Source organism: Diachasmimorpha longicaudata, chromosome 7 (genome assembly GCF_034640455.1).
Source record: "Diachasmimorpha longicaudata isolate KC_UGA_2023 chromosome 7, iyDiaLong2, whole genome shotgun sequence".
In the NCBI taxonomy this organism is placed as follows: domain Eukaryota; kingdom Metazoa; phylum Arthropoda; class Insecta; order Hymenoptera; family Braconidae; genus Diachasmimorpha; species Diachasmimorpha longicaudata.
This window is the reverse complement of record NC_087231.1, coordinates 8,326,300-8,342,881: the sequence shown is the minus strand read 5'-3', so window position 1 is coordinate 8,342,881 and position 16,582 is coordinate 8,326,300. Positions and strand designations below refer to the sequence as shown.

At 40.4% G+C, this 16,582-nt stretch overlaps 3 protein-coding genes across 3 annotated transcripts; 1 reads left to right on the top strand and 2 right to left on the bottom strand.

The window, feature by feature from the left end:
• Nucleotides 1–77: 77 nt before the first annotated feature.
• LOC135164564 (uncharacterized) lies at nucleotides 78–6,549 on the bottom strand. Its single transcript, XM_064125031.1, has 4 exons — nucleotides 6,496–6,549; nucleotides 6,343–6,399; nucleotides 6,126–6,270; nucleotides 78–5,966 (listed from the first exon to the last, which is right to left on the bottom strand). Exons 2-4 carry the CDS (start codon nucleotides 6,376–6,378, stop codon nucleotides 415–417), a joined length of 5,733 nt encoding a protein of 1,910 aa, XP_063981101.1. The 5' UTR covers nucleotides 6,379–6,399; nucleotides 6,496–6,549; the 3' UTR covers nucleotides 78–414.
• LOC135164569 (uncharacterized) lies at nucleotides 6,503–8,813 on the bottom strand. Its single transcript, XM_064125037.1, has 6 exons — nucleotides 8,219–8,813; nucleotides 7,996–8,137; nucleotides 7,649–7,916; nucleotides 7,244–7,435; nucleotides 6,995–7,158; nucleotides 6,503–6,867 (listed from the first exon to the last, which is right to left on the bottom strand). Exons 1-6 carry the CDS (start codon nucleotides 8,446–8,448, stop codon nucleotides 6,559–6,561), a joined length of 1,305 nt encoding a protein of 434 aa, XP_063981107.1. The 5' UTR covers nucleotides 8,449–8,813; the 3' UTR covers nucleotides 6,503–6,558.
• Nucleotides 8,814–9,012: 199 nt separating this feature from the next.
• On the top strand, nucleotides 9,013–16,302 carry LOC135164565 (uncharacterized). The gene is made up of 4 exons (XM_064125032.1): nucleotides 9,013–9,911; nucleotides 10,296–12,611; nucleotides 12,825–13,026; nucleotides 13,131–16,302. The coding sequence occupies exons 1-4, from the start codon at nucleotides 9,694–9,696 to the stop codon at nucleotides 14,646–14,648; spliced, it is 4,254 nt and encodes a 1,417-aa protein (XP_063981102.1). The 5' UTR covers nucleotides 9,013–9,693; the 3' UTR covers nucleotides 14,649–16,302.
• Nucleotides 16,303–16,582: the final 280 nt, after the last annotated feature.

The window sequence follows — 16,582 nt, the reverse complement described above, 5'->3', positions numbered from 1 at the left end:
GAGGTTCAAAGAGGATTGGGAGGTCTGGACCATCAAAGATTGAAGAAGTAATTTGACAAAGAAGAACCGGTGGAACATCAAGTGAGTAACATGAATATTATTGCATTTCATTTCACGAAAACATATAACAAAAATAGATGACAAAATTCAAAAACATAAACATTTCAATAATGTTGCTTCCTAAGCAACCTCAATGGGGTTTACAATACATCGAATTGAAAAGGATTGGCATTCTCCTTTCCTTTCTCGTTAGTGATACCTATAGTTCATTTTAACACAAATAGTTTCTTCGAAATAACGTACAACACACGTAAATATACAACATTATTCTTGAAAAAATTAAAGCCTTAATTTTGACGTATGACATAATTTAATGGAAAGTCTTCTGCGCTTTCCAACGTAGTCGATTGAATTTCAATGAGATTCCTGTGTAATACACCTGTAAACAGTACTGTTATCACGCGTAGTCACCAGGAGATACTGCGCCTCGGGTAAATGAAAAGGAGTCACAGACAGGATCCCATGTACCCATTTACTCATCCTCCTCTCGAATTTCCCAACCATCATATACTGATACAAGAAGAACCTGTCGTCCTCAGTAGTAATTAATACATAAGCATCACCCCACCTGAATGTTCCAGGATAATAAATCTCAATATCCCTAATCGCACAGTCGAAATGGAGACTCTGATAAAGATAGAAATTATCGAAGCTCTCTCTATACTTGTAGATATTAATAGCGTTTGTCCGAACATCATCCATGATCAGAAAATCGTCGTGTCGATGGGTTAGACTCTCAACTCTTCTCGTTCCACCAGTGTAAAAACTTCTGAGCAACTCAAACTCATACTCCCTCGGTTTGATCCTATAGAGAAACGATTTTGTCGTTTCCTGGGGATTTTTCGGCTGTCCAGCAGCGATTAATATATGAGAGCCCTTTCCAGCGATATTCAACACCTCAATAGCAGTTGCACCCACCATAGGAACCTTCAACACCAGACTCAAATGATTTTTCCTCAAGTCCAGGCGATAAATCAACGAATTAACCTCGTGTGTATTTTTTTCTACATCATAAGACATAGCCAGGACTATGTATGCAGCCTCCCCGTGAACAAAGACCTGCGTATCGCTGAGGTATCCTGGAATTTTATCAGGATAATGAGAGAAATTCCCTAAGACACTGGAATTATTTCGTGCCATCCAATTAATTGCCGTGAACTCGTCACTCCTCTCAATCCTTCGACATTCAGAAGAACTGGAGATTGTACTTGTGATGACACTAATAGTGAACAGATTATTAGTCTCCGGGAAGTTGAAGACGGTCCACGAGCCTTCCTCTTTCCTCATTACAAATTGGTTTTCCGATAGTTCGATGAGGTATTGAGTTCTGCAGGGACAACCCTCGGGCAATCTTGGACAATGATCTCCAGATTGCAGCGCATAAACATTAAGTCGCGTTATATTGTCAATTACAGTGGGAATAACTCTGTTGACACTGTGAATGTGAGGTGTTTCAAACTGCTGTTGAAGTTCCAAGTAATAAAACAAATGTGAAAGGTGTCCTGCGGTGACAATTTTGGTCGAGTTTGTGATCAAATCATCTATTGCCCTGATCTTACTCTCCGTCGTCCTTAAGAACTGATTTGCATCGTTGTCAAAATTCTGTGCAACTGAGCTCAACTGCATTCCGTTAATTCCACCCGAAATCATTATGTTTTGCGATAAGTCGGTGGTCCCTTCGAAGATGATGTTTCCCCTGATGACTGCAGACTCGTCGTTTAAGAGGCCGTTCTCATAAGCCTCGGTGATGTTCACTCCATTGAAGAATGGAGCTATAACGTCCATCTCGACGACTAAATCCTTCTCAAAAGTCTTTGTACCTCCGATGATCGGCGGCTCTGTTGAATCTCTCAGGACAATGTCACGGACATTAACTCCATTGACTTCCGTCTCAACTTCGACGTTTTCCAGGACCTGAATGTGCCCGTTAAACCGGACATTCGATGAAATAACGTGATTTCCAGTTATCGTTACTCGTTCCTTCATAAATACATCAAAGTCCACGCCATCCAGAGAGACGACTTCTGCAGCGCCTTTGATTACCAAGTTCTTGAAGTGACTTCCACTGGGTAAATAGATATCTTTGTCTTCGGATGTGACGAAGAGAGATGAAATATTGGGCATCCCGGGGCCCAGCTGTGAAGTCTCTAAGTGGACTATACGTATTTCATCGCTGAAGGTACAAGTTCCATCGATCATTTTGGTGTCATCGAACCTTCTGAATATTGAGGCATTCAGATCTCTAACTGTCGTCGTCTCCAGTCGATCTATCTCCAGGATGTCAACGATAAGCTCTGTAACTTCTACGTTATTCAAGAAGGTTTTTACTCCACTGAATTCAATGATTGAATTATTGTTTGCGATTACAGCGTCGTTTATGATTTCCTGAATCTTCGAGAAAAAAGGTTGATCCGTGTAGAGCGATAAAATTTCTACGGATTCAACCGCTGATAAGTCGACGGGACTTTCGATGATTTCGTAATTATTAGGCTTGACAGCATTGTCAATTATATGTGAAAGGACCCTTTGGGATGTAGACTTTCCCCAAGAGACAGCTCCAGTCAAAGTCATGCGAGTGATATTCTTGGACAATATGTAGGACAGATCTTTTTGAATCCATTTTATATCGATTGTATTAAGTTTCGGTGCATCTACCTTCGCAATAAGAGTTGTAAAGGTGACGTCGCCTTCGAAATGCAAAGAATCATTGACAAAATACATTCCCTCGATTTTATTATCGTTAATTACATCTGCATCAATCTTGTTGACAATCACTCGCTGAAACGTCTTAGATCCTACGAGAGTTTGATCCCTACTCCTCGAAAAAATATTCTCCACGAATTTATCAAAGTCGATGTTGTGGAGGGACCGGATTGTGACGTCTTCATAAACATTGACTTCTTCCAAAACGAGATATGGATCATGAACTTCAATATCTGATTTAGATAAGTGGTCTAAATAATCCTCTACATTCTGGTCATTTATCGATGACTCAATTTGTAAATTCTCCTCGACAATCAGGTGTCCTTGGACCATTACATTCATTCTAGTCGAAGGAAGTAATTCACCCGCAGCTCGTGTGACCTTAGCTCCAGGAGAAGCTGTGCGAAATTCGGTCACTCTCAGCTTGCTTGTTTTTACAGTTTCCACTTTATTATTTTGATCAAGGAAGAGCAAGGTCGAAACATTTCGGTCATTCAGCATTTTAAAGTGAAGATCAGTAACCTTGAGATGATCATTTATAATTACTTTATACAGTCCGAAGTTATCTGGTAGGGAAGCATGAATAGCGTCGTTGGGATTTCTACTGTCGTTCATCACTTCATGAATGGGAATTCCGTTGTACCGCGTAGTGATGATGTTCGAAGTAACTAACTCCTTAAAGACCACTCTCTCATTGAACACCAAAGTATCGTCAGTGATTTCCACGAAATCTCTAGTCTCATTCTCCCTGACAATCCGGCCATTCACAACAAAATCATTGAAATGAAGGGCACCGAACTCTCGTGGTATATTTTTATCTGTTGTGTAGAGATATTCACTCTTTCGGATGCCATTCAAGTACTCTGCATTCAACTCATCAAGTGTTAAGCCGTTCTCAAAAGTTGTCATTGGAGCATTGATCGTTTGATTAGTAGATTTCGTCCAATATGTGTCCATCAGGGTGTCCACATCACTACCCCGAAACTTTAAATCCCTAAGCTGAATATTCGCTCGATTGTCCAATTGCAGTCGTCCCACCGAGACACTTCCAATAATTGTTACGTCCTTATACACCTGCACCTGCTCGGGTTTCTTGAATAAATCGCTTTTTTCGTCGACAATCAACTCGTCCGTGATCTTCAAGTTATTCACTGTGACTTTACCCCTGATAACATTTTCCTCGAGGAGTTTGGCCGCCTCCGTCGGCTTAATCCCATTGATTTTATTCACGTAAATGTGTTGAACGTCCAGCATTTCAATGTACACAGGGTCATCCAGTTCTTGATCTGTGATAATTGTCAATAATTGTTTCATTGGCATTCCCTTGAACGTCCGAAGGTTCAATTTGTCAACAATTAAATTCTCGAAAATTACATTAGTCCTGATTACCTGATTTTCCTCCGGTCTGAACAAATTGTTCAGATAGTGCGTTACATTCACTGAGTTCAAGAAAACAGTGTGAACATTTGGCAGAAAAATATCAGAACTTATGAAAACCGTATCGTTTTTTATAGCCACTTGAATCTGCAGGTCGGCTGGGGCGACGAGGGGTCTCAGGGGTATCATCTTGGAGTCGTTCTTCAAGAGCCAGAATTTCTTAGGAATTCCACACAAGGAATCCACTTCCAGGTTGTGGATAGTCAGATTATTCCCTCTCAAGGTTTCCTTGAACTGTTGATCGCTGTCATTGTGAAAGTGTTCATTAGGTCCTTCACCATTAATCCGATTCGTCTGTAGCACAGGTGTGTCTAGGTCCCCAAAAACTGCCTCATTTGTGATAGTTAAGGACGGAAGAACTAATGTCTTCGTACTTTCGTCGATCGTGATCAAGTTTTGAGACTTATTCAACGTTTGTAATAATTCAGATTCTAAATTTTCGAACAAAATCGGTAACTCTTTGGGGGAAATAATTTCCTCGCTCGTGTTGCTGAGAATTTCCAAATTGTCTATGGTTGTAGATCCTTCCAATGATCTCAGGATAACATCGGCTTCAAGCGTGGCAATTACAACATTTTCAGAAGCTGAATAAAGGGACTTCCACGTGGCTCTGCTCTCCTCCACATCTTCCATCCTCTCAGCCAATTTTTTCCCCAGTTTATTTAGGCAAGTCTCAGTAGCATCCGAGTTATCTTCAACGGGAATCTTCCGAGGATCTCCTTTCTTCATTTCATTCATCAAATACTGCAGAGGCTCAACTCTGTAGCGACCCAGGCCTATTTCAGATATTAGCGTGACGTAAATAACATTTTCATCGCTCCTCACGCCTATGTCAATGATCCTAATGACATCCGGAAACTGCCGCACGTCCAACCGTTCATATTGCATACTTTTGGCTTTGTATAAACTCAAGAAGTTCCCCTGAGCTACAAAGAAAAAGGTATTGTTCCCCATTTGAACCGAATTGAGGAGACTGTTTCCCTGGATGTCTTCCACTTGCATCCAAGGGAGAAACTCTGTACTAGCCCACCAGAAGACCTGACTCGGTTCGGCTTCGTTCACCACGAGAAGAAAGGTGCAACCGTTGTTGCGGTAGAGACGCAGTGCGACAGGTTGCTTTGTGGGGAGAAACTGAGTGACCTCTAGGACCCCCTGGCCATTCGATTCATCGATGATTAATTTGTAAATTTGAGAGCCCATTGATGACTGTTCGTCCCTTTGGCTGAAGACAATAACCCTTGAATTTTTGTGACCGAAGGTGACGACAGATATAACAGACTTCAGGGAGACCTTGGCGATTACGTCCATGTATGTCCCTGTCCAGCGGTACACTACTGAGGAGGATGGGTAGGCCTTGAGATTGGTAGCAATCACCAGATATAATTGGTCGTTTTCGATAAAGAAATTAGCGTCGACGGGGGTACTCATTTCGTGTCGTGTCCTCTGCTGCGGTTGGAATTCTAGGGCTTCTGTATTAGTGTATATGTTACAGAAGTCTGCATCGTAACAGATTAAGAGATAAGTTGTTTCCTTCCAGACGATGCTTTTTATGAATTTCATTTGGGCTCCAGAGCGGAGGCTGGATACCTCGTGAAGGTCACTGGTATTGGGTACTTTAGGGTGATTCAAGTTGACACCCATTGATATAAGTTGATCACTGTCCGTCAGGACAAACATTTGGCCTGAGAGACTGGTAGTCAGGGCATGGGAGTCTATGTCTCGAGTCCCTAAACTCTTCCATTCTATGTGATATTTAACAGTTGTAACTGAAACGGAAAAAGGGAAAGGTACTGCCACAAATTCGAGGACCTTCGGAAAGACTAAATTAAAAAATCGCGGACGAATCCCGAATTGTGCAGCCGGTCAGGGCACTTTAAACATAACTTGAAATTTCGTGGCCTCATAATGGTAACAGGCATTCTCACCTGAGTCTGGATCGTGCAAAAACGCTTTCGCAATCTCTAATTTACTGTTACGTAATTTTCCATCGATATATTGCACAATTTGTTGGCACGGTAGGACTTCACTGGAGCCCAACACTACTGAATTTATTATTACGAAGAAGAAAATCTGCAAAAAAATGTGGAGAAAATTAGAATATGAATTTTAGTCCTTAACTTTCACAAGAAAAATTACGCTCACTATTATTTTTCGAGAGCTCATCGCTCTCATGTACATTCCTCAACAGCGCGGCGCAAACTAAAAGTAAATTTGGGTGACAAATCATTGGATGGGACAATAGTATAATCCTTTATAATACGCCGTATACAAACAAACGTGAAATCAGAGTCATACATATATGTAGATATAATTGCGGTTTATTGATCAACTGGATTAATCTTCCGATTCACATGGCAATTACAATTGGACAAAGTTGAAGTCATCTAATATTTTATATCGATCCTCTCGATAGTGCACTAGATCATCCATGAACCGCATACTACTCTCGTTGTGGAGTTTCGTGAGAACAGGGGGCAGGGGAATGAGTCCAGCAGTGTTAGCTAGATCGTCGTAATAAGGCCCTTGCTCAGGCCCCATCATATGGAAATGACGTTTCCGCAGGCCCTGTTTTTTCTTTTTTTCGAGTTCTTGAGTCTCCTCAGCAACCATTACTTCTTTGCTTGGAAAGGCTTTTTCTCCCGTCCAATACTTCAGTACAAATCTCACCTTGAAAGAGATCTTTGTGAGAAATGGTTCGGTGGAAATTATGCCATCGAAGTATAAAACAAATTCAAGTACAAGTTGCCGGAAATCAAAACCTTTCCCCACTGCGTTTATTAATTAAACCACTTACTTGTAAGTCGAACATACTAAATGCACAGACATAAAACGGTAGGCCAATGAGAGCCAATGTCGGGTGCTCTGTCGATATCAAGTGCTTCCAAAGCGGTGTCACCATATTATCATCGACCCTGACACCACATCGCGGCGACAGGAATGGAAAACTGTACTTGTACCCTGTAAGCATCATAGAAATAGCCAGATGCAATAGATAATGCATCAAACTCCCTGAATGCAGTCAAAAATCATATTTTCCACTCACCAGTGCAGTAAAAAATAACATCAACTTCTTCTCGAGTATTGTTCGTGAATTCAACTTCTTTTTCGAAGAGTTGTTTAATATCAGGAAGCTGATATACGTTTCCTGGAAAGACGGTGGCAATGGGGGTGGGATTATGGTGACTCAGAATAACTTTTCGTGCCTTCTTTGATATCTCCAGGGCTAGGTCCATTCCTGATATCACAAAATTGATTGCAACAATCAGAAAATCTAGTTAGTTTTAGCACACTCGTTTTTGTTTTCAATATTTTTATGCAAATAAAATAACAACCTGAGGCAAAATAGGGAGAAGGCATGTGTTGGGCGTTTGGGAGTGAAAAAATCTTTTTTAATCATTGATCGAACCATTATATTGTGAAAAATATGGTTGTTGCAATTTTTTCGCACCTGAAGGTCCTGCACCTACAACCACGACAGTTTTATCTGCAAAAATCTCCGGAATTCGATAATCATGGCTGTGCAACTGTTTGCCCTTGAATTGTTCGCGGCCTTCAATCACTGGTAAATGCGGTTGGAAATAATGGCCATTGCAGACCATAACTGTATCAAAATATTCTGTCCTCGTCGATCCATCTTTGAGACTCTTGACTGTCACCTTCCATTTATTTTCCTTCTCATCGACAGTGGGCTCCACTAACTCCACATTATGGAGAAACTGCGGAAATGCCCCAGTTATTAATTCGATACTTACCTCAATTAATAGTTATCCATATTTTTTAATGAAAAATACTTGCCTGTATGTATTGACGGACTTTGAAGTGATCGCAGTATCGCTCCAAGAATTCCAGGATCTCTGTACGCGTCAGATAACTTTTACTGTTTTCTAAGTCATATTGGAAGTCAGGATACCCCATAACTTCTTTAGGCAAATTAGTTCTACGCAAAAAGTATCAAAGGGAATAAAGAAAATAAGTAATACCTCTAAAACATTAAAAAATTGGAAGCAGCCATAATTACCTCAGACTGTTATACATGCTGGAATGAATGGGCAGCCCATACTTATCAACACCTGTCTCCTCCGTATAAACCCATGTGCCTCCAATTTTGTCGCATCTCTCATAGCAAACAACATCAGTGACCCTGTCATCTCCAAGTTTTCCATTCTCCCTCGATCTCTTCAGATCCTCAGCACAATGCCTCAGAGCAGCGAGCCCAGAGCTCCCAGCACCAATCACCACCACCCGCATAGTTAAAAAGATAATTTCTTTAAGAAAGTCGAGTGACTGCTTCTCAACAGCTCAGCGCTTACACTGATTTCACTGATCACGAGGCAGAAATAATAAATAACCAGAGCATTTGAGTCTCCCTTCTTCCTCGTGTCGTAATCTCCAAGACGTTAGTGCACGATAGCCTGTCACTTGCGTGCTGCTCCCCCCTGATAACATTCTCACTTTTCAATTTCACTGACAGAGGAATTTGTGTGCATGGGCCTTCCATGGCGTATCACCCGATTTTAGATATTGGAACATAGCAGGAGAGTAGAAAGAATAGAAAGGCTGAGCGTGCTTCAAGCAATCATAACGATTGTTACGGAATCCATCCCTTCCTCGGAGATTAACCACAATCACTGATAACGGGGTCGCCAGATTCTGGCGGACCTGACAAGATAAATCCAATGACCTTTGAATAATGAAGAATATATCATTTTTTCTAAACAATAATAAAAATAAGTTTTGCGAATAATTGTTTAGACATACGCCCATTGGTTGTGAAAGTCTTTATACTAATGATTTGATTCTGTTGTTCAATAATCAATAATCTACTCATAATACCGAGCCCTGTTGAACCACCTCATCCGAATCTATTCATCCGCGACTAGCTCCACAAATTTTCGAACCCACTTATTCCCTCGCTTTTCGTACTGCCCGCCACTTCCTCCCATCCGTGACGCCGATGGTGCTGCCGCAAAATGGCGAAATAAAAATTTTTCATGCAAACAGGTGTTTACCTGTAGTTCTCATGAACTGACATAAAAAATAGTCGAAGTTTGTGAACAGATTGAATCGAAAACGCTTTTATTTGCTTCGCAAAGGGGTAAAGGATAACAAATTCAATTTGTGACAAATCCTAGTGATAATTTATATGTAGTTTACAAAAGAAATGTAATAATCGGACGACGGTGTAGTGACAATGTTTGGGATCAATTGGGGGTGGGAATTACGGGGAACAATGTCATCAGATTCGATCGATAACATACAACACCTGGAAGGGGTAGTTGAACGAGGGCGAAGTGGGTGTTAGTGTTTGTATCTATTTGTGGTATGGGGTGCACGCGCACACGAGCGCATAAAGAGGATAGGATTATATCCTGTGGGTAAATTGCTTCATGAATACTATTAATAATTTTTCACGTCTAATGTTTAATATATTAACGATATAACGTAACGACAAAAGAAACTGGATCTGTGGGGAGAATATTAAAATGTAAAGTTATGCCGAAAAAAAGTAACAGGCATGTGAAGGATTCAGGGACAACGAGGAGACAGCATATTGATGACAAAGATTGCAATCACAGTGGCGTCAAGCATACACAGAGTGTACGTATTGGCGTTAAAAATGCTAAAAGATGGTTATCGTTGAAAAAACGAATGGGATTTGTTAGTGATGATGATTTGGTGGTCCATCTCCTCGATCTTGCCGAAACAATCAGGTAATTTATAAATTTTTTACTGTCTGTTTATTGTCGAGTTCTTTCCTTGAATTTAGTTTAATGGGATTGAGTCCTTCCACCCCCCGGGGGTTACTGTCATTGGAGGTTCCTTTGTACTGTCATTTGTCGGCCATACTTGCTTAAAATACCAACCCTGAGCTAGTGGTGGTTGTCAAGAATTTCAAGAAAAGAATTTAAAAACGATTTTAATTATGCTAACGAGGAACGATCTGGGACCATAGGATATTGGGGAGAGAATGTGAACATTCATTAAATTGCCAATGATGTGATGTTTCATTAATCATTTAAGTTTTTTCCGTATATCCTGAGGTACTCAGATTTTTCGTAACTTTCCGGTTCCATATACTTACGCTCCAATTTCAGAAAAGATGAAAAATCTCCAGAAAAAAACTGGGAGACGAATGGCAATGTCCAGGAGAAAGAAAAAACTGGCAATGTGATAGAAGTAGAGCCTCAAGAGCCACTTCGTAGAAGCTCTAGAAAGCAGACCCAAGAATCTCAAAAAGACGAAAAATCCCTGAACAAAAAAATAGAGAAGCCTCGAGCAGAATCAACAGAGAGCACAAATGAGCAGCATGCACAGCACAAAACAAAAACAAAGCATCACAGGAGTAAAACAAAGCACCATAAAGAGAAGCGCAAGAAGCGTAAGCACACAAAGAGCTTAGAGCCTGAAAACCCTTTGGTAATTCAAAACGATAATACGATAGAGGGTGATGAATCTAAAGAGAGTACAATACAACCTGACGATGAACCTAAACTAAACAAATCTGTGGAGATGCCTGAAACTAGGGACGAATCTGTCATCCAAAAGACTGAGACTATAGATAACGTAGTATTAACCAACAATGTAAATAGTAAAGAGAATATTAGTCAAAATTCACAGAGTAACGACGATTCAATCGATATAAATACAAGTGTTCAGGAAGATAGAACTTTAAGAAGTATCTCAGCAAAGTGTTCAGTGGTTAGACACTCAACAGAGCCCAACATTCCCCAGGAGTTTGAATTAAAAATCGAAAGATTAGAAATAACAAAGCAAGAGACACTCCCCCCGACTCAGAAGCGAATAGAATCACAAAATAAATTACTGGAGCCGCAGTCGGAGGTCGAAATTGACGACAAGAAGAGGAAAAAACGGAAGCATCCCAGGCATGACGCAGATTCACTCCAAGATGACTCAAACAATGAAACAAATGTAGATGAGTTTGGCCACAAGCATCGTAAAAGGAAGCACAAACATACAGAGCACAAAGTTAAAAAGAATCATGACGTGAGAAAAGCTCCACAGGATGGAATGATTCCCTTGGAGTCTCGAGAACAGGAGGCAGATGACTCATCCCCCTCGATTGGGATTCTCCCTCAAGGAGACTTGGATATCGAAGGGAGCCCAGATCATCAGAGACTGGCGATTAAAATAAAACTCTGCCAGGATTGCAACAGTCGCCATATACAAGATGCCTGTCCTTTGTTCTCAACAGTGTATGAAATCCCAGACTCCATATCATCCAGTGACTGGTTCAACAAGCAGAAGCACAATTCCGAAGTGTCAAAGGCCCTGGCCTCCGGGAATCCAATGTCTGAGGGCTATGGAAAACTAGCGGACGATGGATTCGAGTCAGACGAGGACTCAGATCAGTACAAATCAAAATCAAAAATCCACAGTGAAGAGAAACGTCTCCACGTGGACGACGAGCGACCCCTCTACTCGAGAGATTCTCTGCCTGATTTCCTGGAGCTGAAAATATCAAGTAACGAGCATGGACTGGGAATTTTCTCCAAGAATCCAGTCCCAATGTACGCAAAACTGGGGCCATTGATTGGTGAACCAGTCAAGGAAATGGACATTCCTGATGACTTTTCCATGCGTCACATCTGGGAGGTGGAGAACGCTGGAAAAACTTCCTATATAAGTACAACAAATCCTCTGAAGAGCAACTGGATACGCTACATGCGACCTGCTGAGACCAAAGAAGAGAGAACTGTCGCTGTAATAAATCAAAACGGCAAACTCTACTTCGTTACAACACAAAATATTGCACCAGGAAATGAATTAACTTACTGGGCAGACTCTCAGTCATCTGCATGGACACGAAAGAACAAAACTGATAAAACAAACTGCGGCGGTTGTAATCTCAATTTTACTCATCCAATTTACTATCGTTTGCACTGCTGCATATTCCACGACACTAATTACAGTCTAACTATACGTAAATATCACTGTAAAGTCTGTGGTGCTGCTGTATTGGGAAAAGATAATATCATGAAACATGCGGCTGAACTTCACGCTGGTCGTGGGGCTTATCAATGCCAGTACTGTAGGAAGTTCTTCCTACGATTGAATTATCTTGAGATGCATAGGACCTACGGCTGTTCGCAAAATCCACAGAGATCTAGGCCACTGTGTGACTTTTGTGGCCGTAAATTTTGCCAGCCGCAGAAATTAAAAGTGCACATTAAGAGAATGCACAGTGACATGTCAGAGGTGTTGAGGGAGTTTCAATGTAAATTGTGTTTGAAGTTATTGGGATCGAGGGCTGCCTTGCAGAGGCACATGAAGGAGGTGCATCACAAGGACGTCGTTGGGGCAGCTACCTGTGATCGATGCGGAAAAATGTTTCAGAACAAGAGTAATCTTAAAATTCATATGTTGACGCACAGTGGTGTTAAACCTTTCAAGTAAGCATTATTCCTGTATTTGGGATACTAACTTCTTATTCCTCTTGAATTTAAGGATGCAATCGAACATAAATTTCTGTAGACGATGAGTTAAAAAAAATTGTACATGTATTACTGTCGCGTAAAGCTCTCTTTTTTGCACGCACATGTAATACATTTTATTACTTCTAGTATAGTGGAAACAGGGAGTGTTAAATATTCTCTCCTTGACAGGTGCAAAGAAAATAGTTGTAAAGCTGCATTCACTACCAAACAATGTCTCCAGTTCCACTACAAGAAAGTTCATGGATTGAGTGAGGAGATGATGCCGAAAATCGAAAGATCAGTAGCATACACGTTCGACGCTTATAGCGGCGGTCCCTTAGAGGAGTCCTCCCAAGAGAACAGTACGAAATCCACTCGTAGAAACTCCCAGGTATTACCCAAGGCGCAATACAAAATAATTCCACTGGAAACCACTATCCACACATTCATCTCTGAAATATTCCAATGACGTATAATTTTTTCCTTAAATTCCAGGAGAATAGTGGTAGTTTGTTATCAATGGAGGACGTCAGTTCCGAGAACAGTGTGAAAACCGAAACCCCAGTGCCATCGTGTCCTCCAAGTCACTCAGAAATCGACCCAGAAGGCTCAATGAATCATCCGATCCGTCAGGACATACCCATATCACCGAGACAAGAAGTAATTTTACCCTCAGTTCGTCAGGATCTTGACATGTACGGCACTTCCCGGCTCCAAAGCAAGGGAAGTAAAAAATGGCTGGGTGAATTCAATCCACAGCCAACTGCCAAGCTCCCAGAGCACCCCCATCCCGTGTCAGTGACCCCAACAGATCCTTACGAGTTCGAAGAGCCTCCCAAGAAGGACGAAGAGCGTTCAACACCTCTCCCAATGACTTCAGCTCTCAGGGACGACAGTGAATTGGGTCTGAGTGTCTATCGAAGAACCGAGAGTACAAATGCGAGTCTACTAGTCGAGGCAGCTCTCGATGCAGCAGAGAGAGACATCGGTGCTGTCTCCAGTCCCATTCTAGAGGACAATGATAGAGATGGAAATCTTTACTCAATGTCCAACCAACTGCACTCCCCCCTTCCCCCACGATCTCCAGAGAGTCATCTAGAGTCATATATGCAGCAGCAGGAGGATCTGATGTCCCCAGCACCGACCCCCGACAGCCGGAATACTCCCCCCAATCATGCACACTCCGACTATCACCTCCACAGAGCAGTGGACTACATAAGTGTTACTAGGACTCATAATATCGAACAGTATCTCCATCACGAGGATCTCCCCCGAGGCTCATCACCGAATAATTACATTCACATGACGCAGAATGATCTGGTGTCTCCATCAGCAACTCCAAATCGTTATCAAGAGGTCCATCATCATCATCAAGTCCCCACAGAGAACCTCTCGAGTGACGAGGGTGACTCTGTTGCCCAGAATCTCAGTATATCAGTTAAAGAGAAATCTCTTCAGTTGGACTTATCTACTTCGTATAAATACGACTCACTCGATTTCGAATTTGGTAATAGAGAGAGAAACTTCGAGCCACTAGTTCTCAATAATGGAGAGCTCCAGGGACTCGACATGAGTGCCAGGGGATTCCATACATTTGGGTCTCAGATGCAAAGTAGTAGGTACCATCATCATCATCATCATCTGTATGACATTGGAGAACGCCAGAGTGTCGATTTAAGTAGGACTGGGAGCTATTCGATATCCCCACCACCACCTCCATATCCTCACAGTGATGTCCTGAGGGCTGTTAGTCTTGATTTGACTCCAGGAGGGAGGCACTCTGTTGATCTGAGCCTCTCGAGAAGTCATCATATTCATGGTACTAATTCGAGAGTGCTTACTAGTCCACAGCCAAGTTCAACGACACCGCATGTTGTTCCTGATGCCATTGAGGGACGAATGATGTCTCCACCACCTCCTCCCCTACCTGCCTACAATCCAGCTTATCCGGTTAGTCCTGCACCTTATCATCCACCAAGGCCTGGGTATTATCATCATTCTGGATACTATTGAATGGGGATTGTTGAATCATGAAAATTGACTGGTGGAGGAATATTTCAGAGATTTTTTTTTGCTTCATTTCATGTACAGAAAATTGGAGAAGGATTTTTTTTTTCGTAAAATGTTCCTTTTACACGCATTATTTTAATTGTGAAAAGCCGACAACTTATCGCTCACGTTTTCTAATTCAGTAGTGAAATGTTAAAATTATTTAAGTCTATTTTGACTAGTAGTCAATTATCAATGAATATCTCCGTATCTATGATAGATAAAAAATTTTAATTTTAATTTATTTATATTTTTAATTTGCTCTAGAATCGACGAAATTCGTCGAATTCTTAGCTTTGCGTTGACTTTAATTATTTTATCGTGTCACTATTGAATTTTTTTTTAGATTTCTGTAACTGCGAAGCACAAACTCAAGTGTGATACTCTTTTATATAAATTATAGTATTTCTGTTAATTTTCGCTTGTTTTATACATTCGTTTTCTCTGCTGCATCTTTATGACTTCGATTAGAGAATATATAGAATCATAGTTTATTAAAAAATTGTTACTTATAGCTTAGCTCATATTCTTCTATAACAAGTTCAGACAGGTATTGAATACTCATTGAATTTTTTTCAGGATGCCTAATAAGTGATAAATGAAATAAGCAAACAACGTTAATGATATTTCTAGTCATTTTACATTCGAGAGTAAAACGCAGTTTAAATATAAATCGGGAGGAATTTTTTTCTCTGGAGTTACAGAATGAACGACTCAATAATCGTTTATTATTACTGTACATATATATATTTCCGTAACACAAAGTTCAATCGACTAAAACTGTATAGATTTGTCTCTTAATTGTTGGATAATAGTTGTAATTTTTAGTACTAGAGTCGCGTAGAGTCGTCATTGTAGAAAGAGAGAGGCGTGAGGAAATAGGAAACATACCAAAGATGAAAATGCTACTTTTGTGCCAAATTGTATAGGGCGTATTCTTACTCAATTTTAATTCATAAACTAAAAAAATTGTCGCATTAAAAACCATTTTTCCAATGTGAATTTTAACTCATCAGGTAGTTCATAATTAGTAGACAAATTTAACAACTATTTTTTTATTTTTCAAAGGTAATTTTATATGTACATACGTGGAAACAAAGAACGTCAAAACACAAAAGAGAGGATTCATTGTAAAGAGTTTTCAATCATCTTCTATAAGCATTTCTTTAATTAATGATCTCTAGAATTCGTAAATTAATACAATAGTTGAAGTAATCGAATAAACAATACAACTTAGGGTCAATTTTACAAGAGAAAAAGAATTGTTCACTTATAATTATACAATATCTTTGTCTTCTAGAAGAACTCTTGACTTCGTTTTACGTGTGATAACTGTGAAATGGGAGGAAAATGATAAACCATACAATTCATAAAAATTTCAGTAATGAAGAGTTATTTAACTACTGTATCTGATCATTGTAAATCGGGCGCATCATGGCATCAAGGAAAGTGATATAAAAATGTATTTCTAGATAAACAAACAAAAACATGGGAACTAATGCAAAAATCGTCGATATTTTTCGAATACAAAACGAATTATGGCCCACAATATATTTGTATCAGGTTCATTAATTCTTAAGAATTGAGGAGTATTAAAAGATGAAAATTCTGCAGAATATTTCACATGCCTTATTATTGGTAATCATATTCCTGCATTCCTTATTTCCTTAAAAAAATTATCCCTAACAAACGCATTTCAAATAATCACGCAGCCGCCAGTGTCCTGTGTGGGTTCCACAAAGGCCACTGCGTACATTATTTATTGAAAAATAAATGAGAAGCTAACGATAGAGTTTGAGCTCAGTACAAACATGAGAATTAGTTCATTTTGTGAAAAGCAATGTTTGAGTCTTTTTGTCGCCGCCAGCCGCCAAAATTGACCGTTGCGCCTCTCGCCA